The 25,468-nt window shown below is 32.7% G+C and overlaps 1 protein-coding gene across 4 annotated transcripts in view; it reads left to right on the top strand.

The window, feature by feature from the left end:
- LOC118187145 (ecdysone receptor-like) overlaps positions 1–25,468 on the top strand; it is a 367,951-nt gene that overhangs the window by 205,610 nt on the left and 136,873 nt on the right. For 2 of the 4 annotated variants that reach the window (XM_035357347.2, XM_035357349.2), the window contains 2 exons: positions 9,019–9,133; positions 13,616–14,119. In XM_035357347.2, coding sequence (XP_035213238.1) covers positions 9,109–9,133; positions 13,616–14,119 — 529 coding nt within the window. In that variant the 5' untranslated portion in view covers positions 9,019–9,108. The remainder of the gene's footprint in view (positions 1–9,018; positions 9,134–13,615; positions 14,120–25,468) is intronic. The other 2 variants (XM_035357351.2, XM_035357352.2) reach the window with 1 other exon arrangement.

Genomic DNA, 25,468 nt, shown 5'->3' with positions numbered 1-25,468 from the left:
AAATTAGTCCAAAGGGTATTAATTTATGACGAATTAATGACACAACAATTCTCCCCACTCAGAATTATTCTTCGGCATTGGCACAGCTCGTTCGATATAAATTTATATTCTAACTTGATATCACGGGCCTGTTGTACTCACCTAACTTAAAACTATTTCAGTTTAAACTGGAATTGGAATACGAAAATAGGAATATTCCCTCCTTCTTTTTCTAAGAGGGGGAGGGATTACATTTTAGGTTTTAATAGTATTAATAGTTTTCGATGTATGTGATTTCTTCTTTGGTGATTTTCTGTATTTAACTGGTAATCATTACGGTCAGTATGGTATTATAAGTCATGGGAACTCCGAATTCTATCTTTGGTCACGTGATTTACATGAGATTGTAAGTATGATAGAGAATCGAGGTCAAATCAGATTGTCCCAGCTGTGGCCAAAAAAGAACGTGGAACAACAGTTCCTCCTCATTTTTTTTTATCTTTGCCATTGAGCGGAAGGGTTGCCATAATATGAAAGTTTCGCCAAGTCGCCAGAAATCTGTTGTTCCACCCCCTCCCTCTGAAGATCTCCACTATTAAAAAAATTTTCGCTTTTTTTATATAACTGTGCATAATAAATGACATTATTGATATATTACAAAGAAATCCCGCTAATGTTAGATACATGTTATGTATTTACCACATTAAAATATATGTTAGATTAATATGAAAATTATTATTGTATTACTGTATTACGTACTTTATTATTATAATATTATTGTATTGTAAAAGGCGTATACTGTAATTAGATTATATAGTTAATATTAGTCAAGTATTAAATTAGTTATGGTTTGAATATGTGGTTACGATGAATGGTTAGCAGATTGCATACCTGGTGCGTAATAATAAGTGGAAAAAGTAAAACTGCGTGAATTATTCGCTTATTTTATATAAATATTACATAATTCAACAGTTATTTATCAATTAAAAAAATTAAAGCTCAAATTATGGTAGATTTTAATTTTTTATTCTTTTACATGTAATGTAAAAAAAAAGCTGTTAAATTAAAAATATTTTAACTTTGTAGAGACATTATGTATTTCTTGGAAGCAGGCAAGATGAAAAATGAGCAATCGCCTTCGCCGCGAATCGAACCACTGTCCTCTGAAACACCGTCTCAGCGTGCTGACCACTACACCACGAAGGTACGCTAGGAAGGCGGGAGAAATACCTTATATACTCTCCTTTTTAAAGGGCGACTGGGGTTTTAGGGGACCCAATCGCCAAATCCTGGGTGAGGAGAATCATCATCCGACACCCTTTTAGTTCGGGCGCCACTCTAGAGACATTAGGTATTTTTTGGAAGCAGAAGATGAAAAATGAACGGTCGCCTTCGCCGGGAAACGAACCACGGACCTCTGAAATACCGGCTCAGTGTGCTGACCACTACACCACGAAGGCGCGCTAGGAAGGCGGGAGAAATACCTTATAACTTATTGTTAAAAAAATTATCTCAAACAATAGTATTTTAATAAACTATTAAAATACTTTAGGTAATAATATTTAATATTAAAAAGTTTTAAACATGAATTTTACTAATATATATTAATCATTTTTTAATGCGTAACTAAATACAGCATTAAGTTAATAATTTAAAAAGCAATTTTTTCCGTTTTTCCTTACAATATTTTGTTGCAATTACTATTGTATTTTATTTTATGATCCCTTGAATATCTCTTTTATTTAAAAAAATCTGAAAAGCTTTCAAATTTTACATAACGCCCAAAAGTTTTTTTTTTTTTTTTTTTTTTTTTTTTTTTTTTTTTGTCCAAAGGGATTTGAATCCCGAAGGACTATTAGTTTCGTTTTGGCATTTTGCGTCGGACTCATAAATGTCGGTTCACTTTTCAAACTGTTGCCACAAAATGTTAGAGTCCTGCATTATATTTGAAGAAATTAAATAATGAAAAATCTGCATAAATGTATGTATATTTCTCGTATTGTGATAAAACAACGGTACATAGAGTCATCGAATTTTGAATAACGTAATCCTCCAACGAATATGAGCATGTGGAAGACCAAATTTGAAATTTGAAATTTGTTTTATGATCGATTTCCTATTTTTTAAAACTTTGACGAATTTTTGATTAACAAACTCAAGGATTTCAAAGCGAGCAATGGCAACGTTGTGCAGAAAAAACATTTTTATCTCCAGCGCGTGAGTCTCTGTATCGGAAATTCTAAAGATATGCTCGTTTTAAAACTATTTTGCGATATTGCTGTTGCACTGGATCTTATGGTTTAAGTGCGAGGAACATGATATTTAATAAAGCAAGGTAACACACAAAATGTTAAAAAACGCCCCTTTGGACGTAATTTAAAATCTGAAACATTTCAGATTTTTTTTTTTTTTTTTTTTTTTTTCTCAACGTTTTGTGGGTTATCTTCATTTATTAAGTGCCATATTCTCTTCCCACTTAAACCATAAAATTCAATTCCAACAACAATATCACAAAATAATTAAAAAAGAGCATATTTTGATTTTCCACTTGCTACTGTGATGCCATTCTGCAAAGCGTAAGATATTTAATTTTTCTTTTAAATGCAATCTTTCGTATATTGATTAGCAATCGAAGCGATTTAAAAGCAATAAATACAGTTTTTAATCTGTGTTATTATTAATCATTAGTTGGACACATTAAAATCATTATACTTTCTTTGTTATAATAATTATTGCATTTTCTACCTTTTTAATAAAATAGACTTCTTTCCTATAACCGGTCGATTGTGAAATTTGTTGTATACTTTTCATCTGCATTAAAAAGGAAATCTAATGATTATCATGAAGTCTTGAGAAGTAGCTGTATTAATTAATTAATTTTGTTCGAAATAGTAATAGACCTTTTTTTAATATTTTGATGATATTTATTTTATACCATTTACGTTCCAGAAAGAATAAAAAAACAAACGCTGAAGTTTTTAAAATTTAAATTCTTTTCGAATAAAAATTTGATGTTATTCAACTATAAACATTTAATTTTACGAGCTGGCAATGGTAGAAATTTATTTAAAAAAAACGAAATATTTATGTAATTTTTTTCTAATAATATAATATTTATCTTCCGTATATATTTAAATATTTAACTTTTCTTCGATACAGTAATCTGCTGTTTTATGATCGCTTTATTTATTTGAATTTTTTTTATTAAATTAATTGTTTTGATTCAGGAACCTCAGCTCTTTTGTTCGCAGTGGTTGCCATAATTTTGAATGGAAAACGTTTATTCTAAGTTCTAATGTTAATTTCTATATTTTAAGCTCTGCGTAGGCGATGTAGGCGCCGAACTGGTCCCTTTTTCTTTGTTCCATTTAATACATATTTTTATTCCCTTTTGTGCATTTTCGCCCCCTCCCCCAAGTGATGCTGTTTATTTTATTTGACTGGAAATGCCCTTGACTACTGACCGACGAACCTTTTAAAAATATGTTCCCCTACATTCTTTTTTTTTTTACTCCTTCCTTCGTATTGTCTCATGGTTAGAAGGCCGGATGACAGCAAGCGGTTGAGATTAATGATGATAGGAATGCGTGGTCGTTACCGAAAAAAAGCGAAGATAGTCGCTTTTGGGGGTGTATCGTCTGTATCTTTTCGAAGTTTCTACGCTTATCTAGTACTGCGAAAAGCTTATTAATTACGTATTCGACACAAATCTGTCTTCCATTCAAAAAGGAAAATGATCCTGTGCCATTTTGTCAGAGGAACTTCATTGAGGTAAAAATAAAATTAATTATAATTTTTAAAAGGGGGAAAGAAAATCCGAAAGGAAGATTTTAACGTCGCAGTAGAGGGTTTGTTGAGATTTTTTGTGCTCTCACGGAGCTGTCAGTTTCTCTCTCTGCTCTTAGACTCACATATGCTGACACGCCTTTTTTTTTAAACGTTATTATTAAATATCATTTTTCTCGCACAGTAATAACATAAAATTCAGCACGAAAAATCTCAAAATTTTTAAACACAGCCGGTCTTTAGAATTCCTCCATACACGGTGAAGTGTTGTCAGACATGTTTTAGCCCGGGAGAGGTATTTTTCCCGAACCTCACTTTGATTATCCGTTTCGCTTTTGGAATAATTAGCCCGCTGGCGCGTCTAGCCGTTGAAAATTTTAAAACTATAAAACTAATGCCTAAACTGTAAGAAAGAAGGAAATGCATATAATGATTTTAGTACATAAAGCTAGTGTCATTTCATAGGTCTATTGGTCATTAATAAAAGGAAGAAGTCCGTTTATTGCATTTGTTTAATTTGTTGCTTCGTAATGGCAACAAACTAGTGCGTGGAAATTAATACTATTTTTATATCCTATATCTTTAGAATTCTTTATAAATGTTGTAACCTTTTCTTGTATTGTTTCTTTTAAAGTAAGTCATACTAATAACATTAGGCAATCTTTTTATCAAATCATATATTTTATTTCCGTTGCTGCACTTTTTTAATATATTAATTAATTTCAGCATATTTTTAATATAATATTAATGCATTCGCTACGTAATATATGGCGTTAATAATTTGGTGGGAACATTTGAAAAGTGATGCGGGAATGTAGTGAGATTTGAGACATTGTGACGCTGATAAACACGTATATTCTGAAAACTTAAAATTATTCTATCGTCATAGGGGATTATTTTTGCCGTTAAATAAATGAAAATAATACCTGCAACTAATAACTAAATTATTAGATGAACATAATGCAAATTCAAAATTAACAACGAATTTTTAATGTCTCAGCATTTGTTTCTGCAATCTTTTTAGAGAAAGAACATTCGGTAGTATAGGCAAGAAAAGACAATACTTTTTGCAAAAGAAATTAACTTCTGAATCCAACTAAAAAAGAAATATAGCTTTGTCTCTTTCTCTCTATATATAATATATATAGAGAGTGAATTACATTTAGTATGTCGATAAAAATTTTTGTTGTTATCATTACATTATAATTTTTGATGCAGATAATTGTGTACGCAAGAATTGAAGCTAGAAATTTTATGAACGATATATTATATAGTTTTAGAAATTTATTTTATTAATTCCATAAATGGCTAAATCACAGCGGTATCAAAGTTGATTGATTCAGGCATGACAACTGTGTCACCTGCATATTTGGCTGTTTTGCAATTTAGAGGCTTCGGCATATCTGACATATATACTGAATATTGTTGGAGCTAAGACCGAGCTTTGTGGTACTGTAGCTCGTATGTACTTCTTTTTAGAGAATGTATCACCGACTCTTACTTGGAAGGTGCAACATTTTAGATATGAACATATGGGATGTATCATTTTGCTTAGTAAGCTCGATCATAGTAAATTTGTATATCAGATCTTCATGCCAGGTTTTAATGCCTTTTCCTTGTCTAAGAAACGGGCTGAGACGCTGCATTTGTATTCACTTCGTCCTTATAGTGCGAAAGTCATTGTGTTAATTCTGAGCAGTGATTGAGCTACAGATGGGTAATATGCGGCAGAATGACGTAGCTTTGATGTGGGGATGCGTTTAACTAAAATTTAAATTAAATACGACTATATTTTACATCAGAATTGTATTACAACTAGCTCAATAACCCGAATCTTGCACAAAAATTTCCCGGGTTTTCAGATTTCAAGGTTGTCAACTAGCTATGCCTTGGAAATGATAATCTTTTGTTAAATTTATAATCGTTGTGTCTTCTTGTGACGCTGCGGGCAACAACACCTTATCAAAAGTTTCCAAGATCCTACGTTCAAAGTCAAGGAGAGGTCAGTTTCAACTCATAACAGGCCGTTATCGCTGATAAATAAAACAAGTGTCACGTGGTTTCATTGCTGAAAACGTAATTGTTAAAATTTTCCCCTTTCTATTTGCATCTAATTTGCATAGGGTGGCTAACACGATGAAAGCGAGTCGCTGATGATCCTGACTGCAAGGTATAGAATGTGTGTGTGCTGTATTTTTAATTCCATTGCGTGAGTGTTTGTTTGAATCTGTGTGCGAATTTTTGAATTTTTGAGCCGGCTTGTATTTTTTATTTCGAGTTCATTCTTTCCCCCTTTTTTTTTTTTTTTTTTTTTTTGCATGTATGCCCGTTGCCAGGTTTTGATTTTGATCATCCCGGTATTCGTATTTAACGATAGTCATAAATGTGGAATTTAACCTTTCAGAAAACAATACTGCTTGAATCTCGCGCGATTTTATTCTGCGAGGAAGAGGGGGGGAGGATAGTCACGCTCGATTGGAGAAATTTTCAATTTGATTGTACGGTATTTCTATTAAAAACAAGTTCCATCAGTGAAATAGCAACAGCGCTACTTGCTAACTTTACATTAAACACGAACTGATGCCAATTAGATCAACGGAAACGGAACCAGCGGGGTCGTGTGTTTATTCATGTTCAATAGAGTTCAAATTTAATATTTATTTATTTGATTAATTAGGGTTTTTCGATTTACAGTTAACCAAACTGTCTTTAATATAAGCCAATTAGCTGAAGTGCGTGACGTTGCCTGAGATTTGCGCAGAGTGGGGTAATTTTTACAAAACCGCGTTTTCAACAGGTTCTCGGAAATGATAGAGAGTGCACTTAAATTCTGCTCTGAAGGTTCTACACTGTTCTGGAAAGTTCTGCATTGTATGAAAGAAGTAATGAACACGGTAACACGGTGCCATCTAACAGTTTTAGCAAGAACTATATGCTTGCTTTATTCGGAAAAGAGCTTTCAGAAAATCATGCTCCACTCTAGCCAATTTTTTAACCATTTTTGACGTATTCAAGAAAAACTGATAGAGAGGAAATTTAATTGAGCTGTAAATGTTCCGCGCTGTAATATTCTGCGCTGTGCTGAAAAGGTCTGTAATGTTTGTTCTAAGTAAACGAACACGGCGCCATTTAACAGTTTTTTGTAAGAACTGATAGCGAAAACGCAACAACGGCGACGTGACTTCAAATTTGAAAACGCGTAGAGATATTAATATTTATTTTTCTTAACGATTATAAGTGTCTTGCTTAGCATGTATGACTTCCACTGGTAGCGAAAACGCAATAACGGCGACTTGGACCTAAGATGGGTTACGTATACGCAAGGTGGGTGTCATAAGTGCACCATTCTAATATAAATGCCCTGAGTATAGACCCGTGGAGTGATTGTTTTCGAAATCGTATGTATACAGTGACCTTCGTGTGTTTTGAAGGTCAAGTGTGCAAAATTTCGGAATAAAACTGTAGATTTTTATGAATGACGTGCACGCATACGCAAACGGAATCTTCTTCATATATACAAATTTATTCGGATTCTATTGACACTTAACCAAACAGTCTTTTTTTAATCTTGTAACTATTTTACGAGATTAAAATAAATTAATTGTTTTAAGTCTTTTAATCTTGTAACTAACTTGAATTGTAAAGGATTATGATATTAGTTTGTTTAACTTACGAGCGAATTTCAAAGCTGTGGAATTTTGTTTTCACTATTTACTGTCAAACGCGTTCTGAAAGAAAAATTTAAACAGTGCTAGTAGGATTTGACATTGCATGTATATTACGATTATGTTCCATGTTTATTTATTTGTGATTCATTTATCGCTGTTTATTCAAGATTTCATTAAAATTATATTTATTTTCTGCTAACCCGCGTTTTATTTTCGAAACTCGGAAATTGATGTTTATACTATTTTTATTGCAGTCTTATACTGTTTCAATCCAGTCAGTTATACTATTTTTAATCTAGCCTTTGGATTTGAATCCAGATAATTAAAAAGTGTAGAACTACGCACAACAATCATTGGATAAAATTAAACTTAAGTGAACAGTGAGATAAAGCTAAATCGCAAATGATATAGGAATGTATCTTCCTTTAATTGCAGAAAATTTAATAAGTAGTTAAGAATGTTCAGCATATTTTAGTTACGCGTTTTGCAGTGAAATAACACAAATCTTGACATTCGAAGAATCAAATTTGAACGTTTTAAATATCAGCCATAGTTTTAACGCGGTATAGAATATACAGAGTCAGCAAAAATGATGCAGCCGAGTATACTAGAAAGAAGACTACAAATTGCTTATTCCTTTGTTGCTTTTAAAAGAAATATACCTTCTTGCGTTTTGTTAGAAAACTGAAAACAGTGTTAGTTAAATCAATACTGTGTGTGTATTGGATAATTTTACATCAGAATAATGCTTTGCTGAGATAAAATATAGCAAAAATGAATTTAGCTTCAGTTTGTGTTGGCTTTTATTGTCTGCGGAAGCTGCTTTATTGTCTTATCATTATATAGTATTGCGAAAAAAATATTCTAATTATTTTATAAAGCTAATCAGCGAAACAACTTTCTTGATCAGCTGTATTTGAATTCTAAACAGAATTCAGATAATATTTTAATAGCTAATATAAGAAGACGTAACTCAAAATTATTGATAGCGTATATTTTCTCATTTTACATGTGGACACATGATTGGAAGGTAGTTAATACAGCAAAAATGGAGATAAGTATTTATAAATACTTCCTTACAATAATAGGTAGGATCAACGTATCTTTTCTTTGACTGAGCGAAGCTGTCATATATATTTTCTGTGGTAAATTGGTGCATTGGTTATTGAACTACTTAAAATACATTTTCAACATGTTAGTAATATTCGATAATTTAATATCGCAATTATATTCTACATTAAATATGCTCTTATGCATGCATTATAAAGATTAAATTAATCGATATTAATATAACAGTGTTCCAATGATGGCAAAAATGTGTTAACTATCTTTTATTATCTTTGTTGTAAAATATATTGCATTCGAATGCAAAAGATTCAGTTGGATATTTTTGCGTTTAAAGAATTTGAGAATTCAGTAAATCCTTTTAAATCGTGGTCGATTGGCGAAAAACGTGCCGTTACTTTTAGCGCCATCTACCGGTATATTCCATTAAGAAATGAAATGATTGTTATTGCATTATTAAGAATGTGATGAGGAATTTTAATGCTTTCAGTTCTTAATAGTGAAACATTTTACCTTCCAGAATGCCCAGTGTTGACTGAGATAACGTTTCGAAAAGGTGCAGCGACTCCGAATTATGCAGTCATCTGTGATGTCCAAGTCTTGATTATTGATGAAAATGAACTTGATGATGGAAGGTTCGGTATTAAAAATTGTTTCTAAATGCCTTCCTCTTGTACTCAGTAAAAAGCGGCATATGATCTCATAACTGTTTTTGTCATTATTATACAAGGGCATTTATTTAATTTTTTGTGCCATGATATGAGCTTATAAAAATTTTCAGGAAATAAATTACTTTAATAAAATCACGAAAAATTCTCTATGCTTTGTTATCAAATGTGTGAATTAATTAATTTTTACTATTATATTATTCATAATCATTATAATTTTTTTAAAGATCTAATTACTGTAAAATCTAAAAAAAATTGTGTATTATTCTTTGGCCTGTAGGTGACATACCGACTCAATTTTTAAGTCATCAAAGAATCTACAGGTTAAAATGTAAGCAAAAGACTGTTGCCGTTTTTCAACAACGAATTTTTTATTTATAAAAAACTATCATTTGGGCAAAAGTAGGCGTGGGTTAAAAACGAAATAGACTGGCATAAATATCAGTGTAATTTAATAATAACAGCCATTGGATATGGAATTTTTTTCACATGCATTAGAATCATTTTGAAAATGACGTTATCAGTTATAAAAAGGAATCAGAAATCAGTTAAAAAAGTTAAGATCAGAAGCGCGAGAGCTCCAGCCGAAGATCTGTAATATCTTCCATTTATGTTCGATGCAGTGGAGGTATGATACTCGTCAGAATGGGTTCGGTTGTAAGCGAGCAGGCTGGCGGCATCGGCATTTTCATAATTTTCTGCATATGTAACGCTTTTCCTTATAAAGTCCTGCACGAAGGCAGCCCTCTTCTTAGACAGATAGCCCTCACGTGCTTTGCCATAAACAATCCAAGTCTCTTAGGCCTTAAAATTACTTTATTTATTCCTTTTAGTAGCATTTTCCAAAATGTGTTATCTAATAGCATGCCTGCATAATATCTAATTCTGTGCACTATCATCTGCATCCAAAATAAAACCGAATGATAAGAATGAAATTTTGTTGTAAGATGGAAATGTATGGAAATCTAGTTTTAATTTTGTGGAGCGGTAAAGATTATTTTTTAAACTGACAGTAGTTCATATATCGGTTCTAAAATTCTTAATAATATTTATGTGAGGAAAAGTGAGGCATATGGATTTTAATTTTTATATTTTTTGATTTAAAAAAAATTCGTGGTAAAATTTTTCTTTCGAACTGTAGTCTGAAATTTTTGAATTGCAGAACGCAAAACATTATTTGAATTTGATTCGAAGAACTGAAAAGCATTTAGATAGAGAACGAAAAAGGTGGGAGGGGTACCACTTATGAATGAAAATGAAGTATCCCTCCCATTTCGTAATTAGGTAGTTAGAACTATTTGTGTACATGAAAATTGCTCTTATTTTTTCTTTCTTCTTCTTTTAAAGGCAAAATGAAATGGAGAACTTTCATTGGCTCAGCGGTATTTTTAAACTCAGACAGATAAATAAAAAGAATTTCTGGAATGGCATAATGAAAAGGGGATAAAAGTTGACAAGTCGAGAAAAACCTAGGCGCGTGGAACTGTTTCTCGTTCGTCCCCCCTCAACACATTTCTTAGAAAATGTTCCTTTTTACTCCCTTTTGTTTCGGAGGTTGCAGTGAAAGTTGTTTATTTTTGCTTGTTCGCAGACATCTTCGTTTGCTGAAGCCTCTTTTAATTACTGCGGCCATGAACCGCGTTTTTGGAAGATCACAAGAGATGATCGTTACTGGAAGAAGGGTTTTAATTAGTGTCGAAAAGGATTTATTGATTCTCTTTTTCTCGCTTCCATCTATTGAGACATTGAGACTTTTTTTTTTTAGAATTCAAGGGTTTGCGGTTAGCTAGCTGAATTAAGATGAAATTTATGTAAAATAGGGTGAAATTTAAAATTAAGCAACAGTTACCAGAATTCGAAAAAATGCCACAATCTGTCGTCTGCCTTATATTGCTATCATCCCCTAACCAGTATTCTTTTTATGTGAATATTTTTATATTTTGTTATTAAAAATTAAATGAAATGAAGAAGGTAGGAAGTTTCCGGAGGGTGTCACAAACAGGTGTCTGCTTCTTCAGGATGCTTTCGTAATGGAGCCCCGATGACGGACTTGGCGACTGTTCGGAAAGACAGAAAACTTCGTAAGAATGCCCCGCCATAAGAAATGTGTGCACACTTTCTTTTCTAACTTCAAAGTTGTCCTTCGTAAAGGTGTGGGCACTTTTATTTGCCAGTAGAAATACCGACATTTTGCTAAAAATATTAACACTTCTGATGAAGCTTAGAAATGAGGTCTGCCCAGATGGTGACTTAAACCGTTACGCATGTTCACTCTAAACTACGTTTTTACAAGGTTTATGTTCTAAATTAGCGGTTCTCAACATGTGGTACGCGTACCCCGTAAAGTACTTGGATGTCATAGTCTGCGTGAAAAAATTCACTATCAGTAATGGCGAAAAATAAATGTGGTATTATTAAATACATTCATAAAATTTTAATTTGCCATTGATTAGAAACAAAATCAATTTGACTGTTTTCGATGTGTTGATTGTTTTCGATGTGAATGTTAACTGTCCAAAACATTTTTAAAAGCAAATGTAATAAGTTGTAGCTAGTTTCGCCCACATTTGTCATGCATCTTGCAATTTCCTTCCGTCTTATGTAACACCGTATCGTATACGGTGACTGTATTTTCAGCAAATTGTCATTATGCAAACCAGTGTAAATGAAGAGCTGTGTTTTAAATTCGTTTTCTTTAAAAGTTGCGAATTGTATTGCTTATATAACAATGGATAAGTAGTTTAAGAAATAGATTTTTGCACAGGATAGAAACTACTTGACGTAAATATTTTCGATTTGGCGTTAGCGACAAGTTTCGGGAGACCACATGTTATAAACGAGCTTGAAAACTCACAATGATGAAAGGTATCAAGGACTTGCATAATTTGCCGATATGTTTTCAAAATTAAATGAATTAAGCTTAGGGTTACCAAACAGCTCCATTACTCCTTCGAACGCTTCTGACAAAACTGCTCACAGTATGCTCAAAAGTTGGATTTCTGGAAATCATGCATTGAAAAAAAAAAAAAAAAAAAAAAAAAGAGACAAAAATATTCGGGACAATTTACGAATTCTTGTCAGAAAAACTACCCCATTATACTATCAGGTTCAATATTCCTTCTAACCTTCTTCGGGAACATACAAGGACCTGACTCGGAACAGAGAGCTTACTAAAGCTATGTTCACTAATTGTGGTAAGTAGACAGGATACAGACGAAGGGTATACAAAACCCTTTATTTTTCTCTATATACAATAACTTCCGTACTTCGGAATACACTGACCCTCCACTCGGGGTCTAACGTAAAAAAGTATAAAAATAAAACTAAACTCTAATTTAACTTTAGAATAATACACGTAGAAGATTGGCCTTATAATAACAGGAAGCGTATGTAGCACAGAGACTGTGAACACTACAATACGTTCAATTTATCAAGAGGATTAAAACCTCTGGCCTGGAAGGCAAATAGCAACTGCGTAACTTCTAAGGTAAGCGGCCTGCTTCGAACTCGCTGCTTCCTCTCCTTCGCTTGGCAAAAAGGCCACACTTAAATACTTGGCGTTCGCCAGACAAACTTTGCATAAAAACCTTCACGCTTATAATTCTGGCCGGAAGTAGAAAATAAGAAGTGATAGTAAAGATTTAAAATAAAATAAACGTTAGTAAAACTTAAGATCCTTACAATACAAGCGTGGTTAAAGAGAGCATAAGAACTCACTCAAGGGCACAAAGGATCGTTCAGACATTACTTGCCCAAACGAAGGGAGAAAGACAATTGGATTTCAAATCCTATTAATGAAAATTCCTTTGAAACAGCCAACATTCTCTGAAAAAGAACAACTTCTGACCTTAAGCATTGCAATTTATTAATTTTGTGGAATTAAAATATGTAATACTGCTGGCAAGGTACTATATTGCGAAAATGTGGAAGGAGTGTCGGGGTGGCTCTATGTTCTTGAGGAAGAGGTTAGGGGTACTTTATAATTACGTCTTAGAGGCACGCAACATAATTAAATATCATTAAGGGGTGCGCGAAAGGAAAAAAAAAGCCGGGAACCGCTATTTTAAATAAATTCTGTTTGACAAAGTTTTTGATATATAGACTGAGTTGTTGACATGAGCCGATTAAAACGTATATATTTTAACTGACTATCAGATCGCTAAGATTATGCGTATTATAATTATGTATTACAGATAGATATTCATTTGTATCTTTACCACTCACTGCTGATCGATTCAGTCAATATCCATTCATAATGAACCTCCATTAATTGTAGTTAGGTAAATTTTAGTTTGAAACAGTCTTTTGAATGTATTGTAGTTAAGTAAATTTTAGTTTGAAACAGTCTTGGATGTATTATACAGTAATTCTGTTCCGTTCATTCAGTGATAAATTCTCTTTTATGTGTACTAATTATATTCATCTTTGATTTTTTTTTTTTTTTTGCAGAAGTTGTTGGACGGCTGCTGACCAAATCCGGGACAGTGGCGTCCATCTCCAGCTTCCCCGGGCGGCCCCCCTGGTCAACGGAGGGCTTGCACCGCCCGTTGCCTTCTCCACCTCAGTTAGCGGACAGCAAAAGTGCCGTCAATTTCGCCATAAAAATGCTTCCCAACGGTATCCGAGGACTGTCTGGTGGACAGGAGCCCGCCCAAGGCGGTGCCCTTGCAGGACAAACTAGTCCTCCAGCATTAAGCCCGAATCTTCCCACCATAGTGAAGATGGAACCTCGATTACCAAGTCCTTGTCTCACAAATGGCAGTGGCACGAACGGTGATTTGATGCCGTTCAGCCCTAGCAAGAGATCGAGGCAAGAAGATGGCACGTGGTTGCCTTCTCCTTCCCAGATGTCTCTGGACTCTATGTCTCCGCCCCCTGGTGTTAATGGACACTCAGCAATCAATCACAACGGACTCTCGCCTACGTCCAGCTATGATGCTTATTGCTCGAAAGGTAAGTCTTACACTATATGGAAAGTACGTTTTAGATCATTTAAAAGTGTCTTTTACAAAATTCTTGTTGAGATTTACAGCCTTAGATGCTTATTTAATTCACCACGCCATAAATCTCATGTATGTGCCTGCAATATCTAACTGGAGTTTCTTGCATGAAATATATGCTGTGGATTTATTACCCTTATGTATTAGTATATTCTACGCCGCTAAGGTGACAACAAGTTCGTATTGTTAGTACGTGTGTTATCGCTCTAATGTCATTAAAATATTCCCACTATCAAATATAATGGTGTCAATATGTTGTTGATAATTATGATTTTTTGAGCAATTATCAGTAACATTTCCTTTTCGTACGATTCTTTTAAGAAGTAATGTGCTACTTATTAAGTTTCTCTCTCCCCTTCCTCCCATTGGCCGGACACTTTGCTGTTAAGCATTCGTCGGGAATGGTCTAACCCATTGGTCATTTAGCCGTTCTCGTTAAAAGTAACTTTGCCGGAGGTGACCGAATTAACCCGAAAGAAAGGGAGAGTTCCTTTCCAACTATCTTTCTTTCCCTGCTGGAGCCTCTCAAAAGAACTTCTGGCTGGACAGTATTTTAAGTGCCTCCATACTACAAAGATACTTAAACATGAATGCCTTCTGTAGGATTCGAATTCCGGTCCAAGGCTATGGCAGCTGGTTCCTAAATCGAATTCTGGAATTGATTTTATAATCATAGGAAATAGCAACCGTTTGGTCAGCGGTAAAACTTTCAGTATAAAATCTTATTGAAGTAAAAAAATAAATTATATTATATAGGAAATTACATTACTTTGTAAACTTTCAAACCTTATAGCTAAGTTGTTAAGCTATCTAAATTTGATCACTTATCTCTTGATATATTAACCAAAATTATTGATTTTTTTTTAAAGTAATGATATTTAAAGGCTATAAACTTTACCGATAAATATATGTATGAAAATTGTGCCAGTTGCTTCTTGACTTACGAGAGTTAAGAATTTCACTGTCGAAGAACTGTTCGAGAAAGATCCTTTTCTCTTCTTTTGTTGTTGTTAGTGCTATCCGAGGGTATAGTCATTTTAATGATAGTGTGAAGAACGATGATTGATGTCTGAACGCATGGGTATCTGTTGATACATTCGGACGCTTCGGCGAGTATACGATTTTGTTCAGCTGTTTGCAAAGAGAACAAACATACCATCTGGAGGTCTTTTGCACTTGTCTTCTACCTTTAGTCCAGGGGTTCCCAACTGGTGGTACGCGTACCACTAGTAGCACGCCAGAGAAAAATAGGTGGTACACAAAGAAGCAAAGTTTTTTTAACTATTAAATTCAAAAATCTCGTGAAGAAAAAAAGCAATCCATATAAATTTCCTGTGATAGAACTCTAATTGAAGATTGTACAAATAACACACTTGTTGACTTTTGGCTAAACCCCAAAAAGAATTTAAAAGCGTTTTAAATAAAACTGTTAAATTTTATAGCCTTTTTCCACAACTTATTTGTGTGAAAAAGTATTTTCTTCCACGTTTTATTTGAAAAAGAAATACAGAACAAAATTAAGGTTGGATCTTAATTTACGGTTAAAGTTATGTAAAATAACCAGACATAAAGATATTGATCTCTCTTAAACAGGCCCAATTTCACACTAAATTTTAGAATTAAAGTGAATTAAAGTATTATAACTTAAGTTTTGATAATTGAAATAATAACTAATTTTTAATCTAATATTTTTTATGTGTGCACATTTAATATAGCCAATAAGCTGTGCAAATGGCAATTTTTTTTTTTTTAAATATTTCTTTTTCCACATGGAAGGGGGGGGAAAGAAAAGCATTGTAAAATATAGTAGTGGTGATAAAGTTTTCAAGTTTTTGTTTAGATGATACGCGTTAGTCAAAAGGTTGAGAACTGCTGCTTTAGTCTATCTAGAAGAGTTTTGTATTGACATACTTTTTTATACGAACATTTGTCAAGAACAATATGCAATGGACTCTTGTAGTTTAGAATTTGGTATTCAGCGTGGCAGCCGAGACACATATTCCTTCTGGCGAGGGAGCCAAATTGCCCATCGAATTCTTTCCGCCGCTGAGACATTATTTTTGATTTCAGTTGCTGGTTTTACTGGTTAAGAATTATTTTTCACAAAGATTAATTAAATTATATGGCATCTTCTTCTGAGCTTTGCTGTTAAGTGAATGAGTTCAGTTTGTGCTCACGGATAAAAAGTTTCATGGTTTTTCTTTTTATGGGTTGACGTGGTTATAGTATATTTGGTGTTGCTTGGTTATCCTGATTGCTTTGTTGATTTCGTTATCATCCACTTGGAATCCTGCCAGATATCAACGATAAGATAACCAAGAAGGTCACGGGGAAGATGACCTTCATAGAAGTGCCTGAACGTTCTGTAGGCTGTCATGCTTGGGAAGTCATGTTTGGGCTGGAAAAATGACCTTTGCTGGCATTCCCAAATCCGTATAATTTCTGTATGGATTTCATTCGTAAGGGCAAATGTATAGTTCGAAAGCTATGAAAAGAATTTACCTATAAAGAAACGAACTTATTAAATGTGGTAAATTTTAATTATTGCAAAAATTAATTCGTCTCCCGAAAAACGCTGTTGCCTTTATTGTTAACTAACCGCTTGTGCGGCCAGCCGCCTAAAATAATTATTATAAAAAAGAAAAAAAAAAAAAAAAAATGCATATTGATTTAAATTAGTTCAGCTAGTATAATTTCATGGCTCCAGGTAGAAATAAATAATACTTGTAACTGATCTGCGTTTATTTCTTTTAAATCAGTTAGTTTGTAATTAATAATATAATAAATTTGAACAAAACGTTAAATATTATCTTATGCTTTACTGAACAGTAAACCGCCGCGTGGAAGAAACAATATTTTAATTCGGGCAATGGCAACACTTTTTTAATTGAAGAATTTGTTGATTAAATTTGATACACAAATATATCTCGTTTTGCGGAGTGGCAGCGTACTTCTCTTTTTATTGCCGAAATTTCTATTAAATTTGGAAAATAAGTATCTTTCGCTTTGCCGAGTAGCAACGCAAAACTTATTGCTAAGGGACTAAAGTTCTTTAAATCTAAGGTTCTTTAAATTCGTACAAAGTATGATGAAAATAAATAAATAAATAAATTAAAAAAAAAAAATGTGGAAATTCGAACATGACGCGCCCGTGTTCGGGTGAAGTACGTATATCAAAATTGTGTGGCTCTAGGTGCCACCGATTATCCACAATGCGAGGAATATCGTACATACAGATTCTTCATTATTTAATGCGAGAGACAAGATTACTGTTTGTTGTTCATTGGCTGAATGGATGAAACAAGAAGCTCTGGTAGTTTGTGTCGTGTTTTTCTTAGCGCAAATAGCGCACGAGTTAATGTAAATAGTGGGGAGGTTTCCACGAATTAATGTAAATCCACGGTTTTAGCGATTGATGCATTAGGTGGTACTAAGTCCAGCATCATTCAATGTTATCAATGGTTGATCGTAGTGCAAGATAATATTGTTTTATGGAGAATATGGATGCTGTATTACTTGAAAAATTGTTTATTCGATTTCGATTAGCAGATATAATTTAAGAGATTAGTTATTGAATTTTCAGTTCTTATTTGTCATTTTTAAATATTGTAAACATTAAAATTTTATAAAAATTATTACGGATTATACAGTGTTATTATCAGACTATATAATTCCTCTTTGATCAAATTAAAACTTAGTTACATATGGTGAAAAAGCGGAGGAAGTGGCAAAAATTGTCAGCTAAAAATTTTACGTTTTTAATCATTTCATCAGTACATAATTGGCCATTTAATCTCAGACTAAGTATATGTCACACTTTATGACCCAAAAGTGTGTGTCGTAAGACTTGGAGTTTTGTTTTTAGCTGTTAATCTAAACCCACGTTGGTAGAATAATCTTCGCAGCGAAAAATTTGCTTTTACAAAACAAATGTTTTTGTATATTATTAATTAGCGAAGGAAAAGACAATGTCGTTTAAAAAAAAAATAAGAGACAAAAAAAAAAAAAAAAAAAAAAAAAAAAAAAAAAAAAAAAAAACAGAAAGAAAAAAAAGGGAACAAAATATGCTTCTTTTCTTCATTAGCGTTAAAAATAATAAGGATTTAATCACAGCACTGAACTTTAAATCTTCTCATTTATGGCGATTAAAATCCAAGGACAGTTAGTTTTTTCTTGTGTTTTGCAATGGGAAAAGAGAAACTAATAACAGAGCGCTCAGTAATGTTCCGTCTCCCCACTAGATGGCGCTAACGTCATTACCGAGTTCTGGATCTAAGCTAAGGTAATGAAGTATGCCAAGAGATTGTTCATTGTGCTTTGCAGGAGAAAGATCTAATTTCCGTTGTTTTATGTCACGTAAATGATTTGTGTTTTGTTTTCACGATATCAGTGCGATACACACTAAAGGGGATAAGATATCCTTAATATACAGAGTAAGAAGTCCGTTATTTTTTTCTTGATGGATTAAGTAGGCTTATGTTTATAGAAGATGGAGATGAATGGAACTGACACAGCATTCGCTAATATGCCCTGACATTTTTGTTTTAGATCGTTTCCCTCTCCCTATTCATAACCATTTCGTAGACAAGAAACCTCGTGTTTAAGATTAATCAGAGTTCTTTATTAAACAGGACAGGTGAATAATTCTGGGAATATAAATCGTAATTCACTTGAGTTTAATCAGTGTAAAATATTTGAGGAATGTTTTATGTAGGAATATATGTATCTTGTGTTAATGGATTTGCTTTATGTTTATGAAACAAAAATCATTAGCCGGCCGTTTGCTTATTTTAATATTTGTAGACAAGTTCACTTGTGCAAATATTTTTACTTGTTCTAATAATCTGTATTATATCAACGTACGAAGAATATCAAAATATAGACCAATAAAAATTTCATCTCTAGTTTCCTAAATTCGTGTCTTAGAAAGTATTTTTTAATATTTATCATTTTCTTTTAATGATAAATAAGTTTTTTTTTAAAGTTAGATCTTTTAAAAAACAATGAAAATAATAATTCTGGTCATATTTTAGAAGTAACCAAATAATTTTGTACTGAGATACGTAATGTATGATGTTAGGAACATCTTTTATAAATTTTATAATGTTGCAATCATTCATGGAAACTACCAATTGAAATTATTATTAATTAACCTTATTTTAAATTACATGTTAGTAAGTTTATTAAAAAACTTTTGCTTCTGGAACATTTATAAAACGACGTGTTTATCAGACATTCTTTTAACCTACCTTTGAGGCAATGTTTGCATTTGAACACATTTTTTTTCAAAGCATTGGCTCTTGGATATTTGTCATTCCAGCTTTTCAAAAACAGGTACTGATAGATGGAAATTTTTTCATCGATTTTTGCTGAGACTGGCTTTCAAATCATTAAATGTTTGATATAATGAAAAATTTTATTTACTACGTATAGAATCTATTGTGTTATTTGCATGTCATAAATCAGTATTTGAATATGTTTGATGCTTTTGGTATTTTTTAAAACAATTTGTACGAAGACTCGGTTAAGCAAATATGCAAAATGTAACTTAAGTTGAAACCTTCACACTTCAGTGAATGCGTTAATTAGAAAACTGGAATTATGTTTGTTTAATTATTTGAGACGATTTATTTAATTAAAAATTTTGCTTATATTTTAAATTCTTGAAATTTTTCATAGGTAAGGAATTTTACGCATAAATTCGAAGCTATGTTGTATTTGTTGCCATTAATGTTCATCTTGTTTACATAAATTTAATCATCTCAGATGTTTATTTATTTTTATTTATTATTTTTAATCTATGCTGGTAGTTGGCGCTATGAATACTAAAAATTCATAGCAGACGTTTTGCAAGAAGTACTACATCAAGTTTATTCTTTTCGCCAAGCGAATTCGGGCCATAACTCTTTCCACACGCAATGTAGCGAATACTTTTTATAGTTTATTTTATTATTTATTACTGTTCCGAATGCAGTGCGATAATGATGGAGCTAGCGAGTTCAAGGCCAGTATAAAGTTCAACCTTTGCAAAACCTGTTTGAGTCCTTCTTTGCAATTTTTCCCTTTCCCTAACTTCTTTAAGACATGCTAAGAAAAAGATAATAATGGGAAAAAAAAAAAAAAAAAAAAGTAGAAAGCTTTTATGGCCGTTGCGACGTTCCACCTGCTGCTTTCTTGATGCCAGATTCCCAGCCCTTTGCGTACTTCTTAAACAATATGACGCCATCTTGGGCCTACGCTGCCCTTCTAGGCTAGCCGTCGATCTGTTTTCCCTCCATCTGCCCAAGCTCTTGACGACTTTTTTTTAATGCAGGTTCTTAAGGCTGTCTTATAAGATTTTTGTCTGTTTTTCGCTCAGAAAATCTAGACTGTATTGTAAAATTTTAATTTCGGGTCCTCAGAGTATGAGATATAATGCTTACCCATGAAATGTTCTTACTTAATCATAAAGAAATGAGATAAAATGCTTACCCATGAAATGTTCTTACTTAATCGCAAGGATAATCGGATGTTCTTCCTTAATCGTCTCAAACTCAAATTGTATGCTCGCCTAATGTAAAGAAAGAGCTGACTGTAACATCTGTAAAGAGCTAACTGACCAAATTTTGTTTTTAACAAAATGAAAAATTTTATTTATAAAATAAAAAAAAACATTGTAAATATTTTTAAAATGTTACTTAATATTTATCAAAGTATACATAAATAATAATATCGCGAAGGGAAAAAAACAAATTTATATGCATTTTCTATATGGAATTGTAATTTTACTTTGTAATTCAAATACATTGACAGCTAAATATTAAACTTTTTAGATTGATATTTATTTTAAATACTTCTAATTTCTTTAATTAACCATTAAATAACTTAAATTAAACTAAAAATAAACACATCATGAAAAATAATCTACATTTTCAGAGAAACCTTTCCAATTGGGACAAAACTTGAGAATAAATAGTGACAACCTCGTTTCCTTCTCTTGTTTATTAAATTTTTCTTCGAGGCATTCATAAAAACATATAGGTTTCTTTGTAAGTAATTGGCGTTTCCTTTCTGATGAGAAGTATGTACCTTTGGAAAGAAATTACCTGTATCAAGGATTGTAGATGCTCATCGGTCAGTCGAGTTCTTTTTTTTTCCAACTGCGAGAAAAAGTTGCTCATATATAAATGTATTCCTAAACAAAGCGATTATGCTTAGTGCAAAAATTCGTAACTGAAAGTATTTATTTTTTGACAAGCACGAAAAAAAAATTGGATTTGTACCTTCAAATCTTTGACTAAGATTTATATCACAGTGTAAATTAAATAGCTCTATGTATAGATTTTCTGGTGCATTAATCACGTTTGTTTTTAATGGTAATTAAAATAATGTAAATTCGGACTTCAGGTTACTAAAATCTTGAAATTTGCAAACGATACTTAATTGAAATGTTAAAATTGCTTCGGGAGCTGTGAGTTTCAGAGTTCTTATTGATAGCATTACGAAAATGATCACATAGATTCTGATTTTTATACTTACAAATATTATAAGTTTATTTGATATTAAAATTATGGTGCATTTAATGGAATAAATAAATTCTGACTTCAAACACTCGCTTGAAATAGTCTGAAAATAACTGCAATCGGTTCTGTCTGTGGCAAATCTTTCATGCTTCTTAATTAGATCAGATCATTCTTTCAGTTTCAGAAACTAATCACTTTTAAATATTCAAAAGAACGGCTGGTGGATACCTGTTGCTATGACGACGATGGTTTCAAAATTATTCAGCGGCAAAATTGCGGTGAGGTTTTTGTTTACACCTATTTAATTTCCTTAATGCTAATTAACTCTTAATTAGAAAGTAAAATTTTGAAAGGTTATTCGACTCCATTGTGAAGAAGTTTCAGCTTTGATAGGTTTCCATTTAGGAACTTAATTTGCAATTTTCGTATATTAAACCCAGTTGTTTTGAAAACTTTTCGACCGGACTTATTAAATTCGGCGAAATTATTTTTGATCAATCCCCGGAAGATTAAACCGCACTCATTTAAAACTGGGCAGTAATTACATTCGTAAATTTGTATTTTTTCGTATGTTCTTATTAAAATTGTGGCCTCGTCTCCTTTAATTCAATACCCAGGGTTTCGGTTGAAATAATTTTGAAAATTAAAATAAAATAAACGAAGCGCTACAAGTGAGAATAGGTCGTAGCACCCTAACGTGGGAGAGCATTACTATCTTTCCATGGCAACATCGACTATGATGCTAATGCGCATTTTGCATCTGTATTACATTTCTAATGCAGTGCTTTTATAGGAAAATTGAACTTTATTGTTTTGCTGTGAACATATTTTTTTCCCTAATGCCATCCCAGTTTTAATCAAGATACTCTATTTTGTTTAAGCTCCTAGAATTTCAGATTTCAGGTGCCCCATTTTTTAGAAAAGCGGAGAAAATGGTTACTGGAGCCTTCTGAAGGGATGCCTAGAGCCCAAAATTGTCTTAATTAGACCCTGATTACTTGACTTAGCGTGGCTTCGTGTTGTAGAAAAACTGGCAGGCTTCAATGTAGGCAACTTATAATGTTTTTTACAGTAATTAAAAATGAAAAATAGTTCTTGTTTAATGAATTTTTATACGATTATCAGCTGATAATTCTAAAGTAATAAAAACTTCAGGAAAATATTAACAACCTATTTTTAGATTTGGAAAAGTAATAAACTACTTGTTTGAAAATTCTTTCGACATACCAAATGTAACAAAATTAGAAACAAAGAATTTCAAAAGAATGTCATTGAATAACGTTTTAAGTAGAAAAAAAAGTCAACCTCGAATTACTCTTATTTATTTATTAACGGGTGTCTTAATGCAAATTGAAAAATCAAATTTGGAATTAAATATTTCGGTCAATTTTTGGTTTGTACGGAAGTGAAACTTTTTGCGTTTTATTTTTTTAAAGGAGTATATCATTTTTTTTGTATAAAAGTACGGGGACCAGAGGAACGTATGAAAAGTTTAGTAAATTGACCTCTTTCAATGTAAAAATGCCGAAGCACAAATCTTTATGCCATTTCAAACATTTCTGCAATTAGATGTCTATGACCAGTGGTTGCGAAAATGGCCGGGCAAGGGCTTTTGTGGACATGGTCTATACTGAAACCGATATGGGCCATAAAGTTCTAGTTTACGATGGCTGGAACATATCTGTAACACTGGAAATAACCAGTGGATTTGCCAGTCTAGCAATTGCAATGTAAATGTTATCGAAATTATACACCAGAAAATGAATAACCGGAAAAGTCATGCACTTTCAAAATGGATAAAACAAAAATTGAGGCAAAGAAATATATTGACTTTACTTTCTTATTTATAAAAGGGGGCATAAAAAACAGGGAATAACGTTTCTGATGTCCATCTTTCCCTCTGCGCCTAAAATCTGAACCTGCTGAATTGGCACTAAGTCGTTGAACACTGATAGCTCGACTCCTATTTCTGCCGATTAGACGAACTGCATGAGGGTTCGCATGTATAACATGAATACGAGTCAGATTTCTTAAAAACATCCTCCATAAAAAAATTCTAATGGTAGTAAGCTGTCTCGTGCTGTGCCCTGCCCAAACAGTCTAGTTTAACTTTCTTTGCGGATGTAACATCGGCCACCGTCTGTGGTGACTCTCGATAATATGTTCAATGCTGAAACAGCTAACTTGCCTATGGGATAGCCCGTTCCCCACGAATGCTTAAAAATTAAGTATCCGGCCATTGGATTAAAAATAAATAAATTGTAAGTAACATAAAAAGGATTCAAATTCTAACGGTTGCCCAAAGGAACTCTTGTGAAGTTTAATATGGTTTATCCGCAGACATGGCACAGATGGAACAGTGAAATATTGCGTGGGATATTAGATGAATAGATACTGAGGCTAACATAAAAACGTTATATATCTTCTGTGTATTTGAAAAGAGAAAAGTACATAGCGCCATTCAGTAAACATGTCACTAATGAAATGCATTATTACTTAAATCAATCCGCTTCAAAATAAAAAAAAAAAAAAAAAAAAAAATAAGATTCTTAAGAGCTGTGGTTTTTCAATAGTTTAGTTTCGAGACTAATAGCTCGTTTTCAGGCTAAAAATTGCAATTTTCGAAGGCACCAAAGAGAAAGACATCGCGGAAATTCCAGTGTCTATTTGTATTCACCACATGAGTACCGCGCTGTTATTTCTTGTGCATTATTGTGCGTGTCATGTTCAAGGCTTGATTCCCAAAAGGATTTACGATGGGGAAAAAAAAAAAAAAAAAAAAAAAAAAAAAAAAAAAAAAAATGGATTATTGCATGATAAATATCTAAGCCTTAGCAAATAAAACATTTCTGTAAATAAAAAGTTTCCATGTAAACTGTATATTTCAAAAGACTCTAAGGTATTTCGTAGAAGCAAATCTTATAGTAGAGCTCGTATAAATAGAAGATATTTTGTATGATGACAGTAGTATGGTTTATGAAGATTCCTGAACTTGCTCCTGATGTTACTGCGCATTAACTGAAGCAAAAACGTACTTGCTAAAAGCCTTTAACATGCTATTATAATAATTCACCAAATGGCATATTAAAGGCGACTTAAAAAATCTAATCTGCGGAACTCGAAGTGTGACAACAATTCGAGAGTGATAACCACTTACGCTACGCTACTACCGAAAATGTTTTTTCTGAAAATATTCCACTCTTCCCAGTCGGAACATTCAGTGGTGCTGCATTACCTTGTGTGTAGGCGTAGCTTTAGGAGTCGTGTTCTATTGCCCGTGACGAAGTAATTTTTTCCTTTTTTTTTTTTTTTTTTTTTTTTCCTCCTGCCTCTACCCACTGGCCATTGTTGCATGAGATGATCTTAGAGTTGCGTCTACCATGGCAAGTGTAGTTGATCAGTTGTTTGATCTGAGGGTGTGCAGCCAACACTGAATTTATTCGACTTTATTGGGGAAAGTATTGGGGCCTACAGTAAGGGAAATTCAGTTACATTGAGTGTGATTGAGAAATATTCTGTGCATGAAAGGAAATTCGTGAATTCTGTGGACAAAGTGAAAAGTGGGGGGTGAAGATAAAAGAACAGTAATATACTAAACAGCTTGAATTTTTAAGTTAAGTTTTTAAGTTAGTAATATACTAAACAGCTTGGTTTAGCGCCTTTTCAGTTGAAATTTTTAGAAATTCTGGGAAAAAGTTTAAAAATAGAAAACAATTTCTGTCAAAAATATGCACAAAGTACATTATATCCAATTTTTAATACATTTGGAGGTTCGCTATAATTGTTTAAAGTAACATTAA

This window comes from Stegodyphus dumicola, chromosome 1 (genome assembly GCF_044657685.1).
Source record: "Stegodyphus dumicola isolate Sdum_Otavi_A_Nest chromosome 1, ASM4465768v1".
In the NCBI taxonomy this organism is placed as follows: Eukaryota; Metazoa; Arthropoda; class Arachnida; order Araneae; family Eresidae; genus Stegodyphus; species Stegodyphus dumicola.
This window is presented reverse-complemented; position numbering and strand designations above follow the sequence as displayed.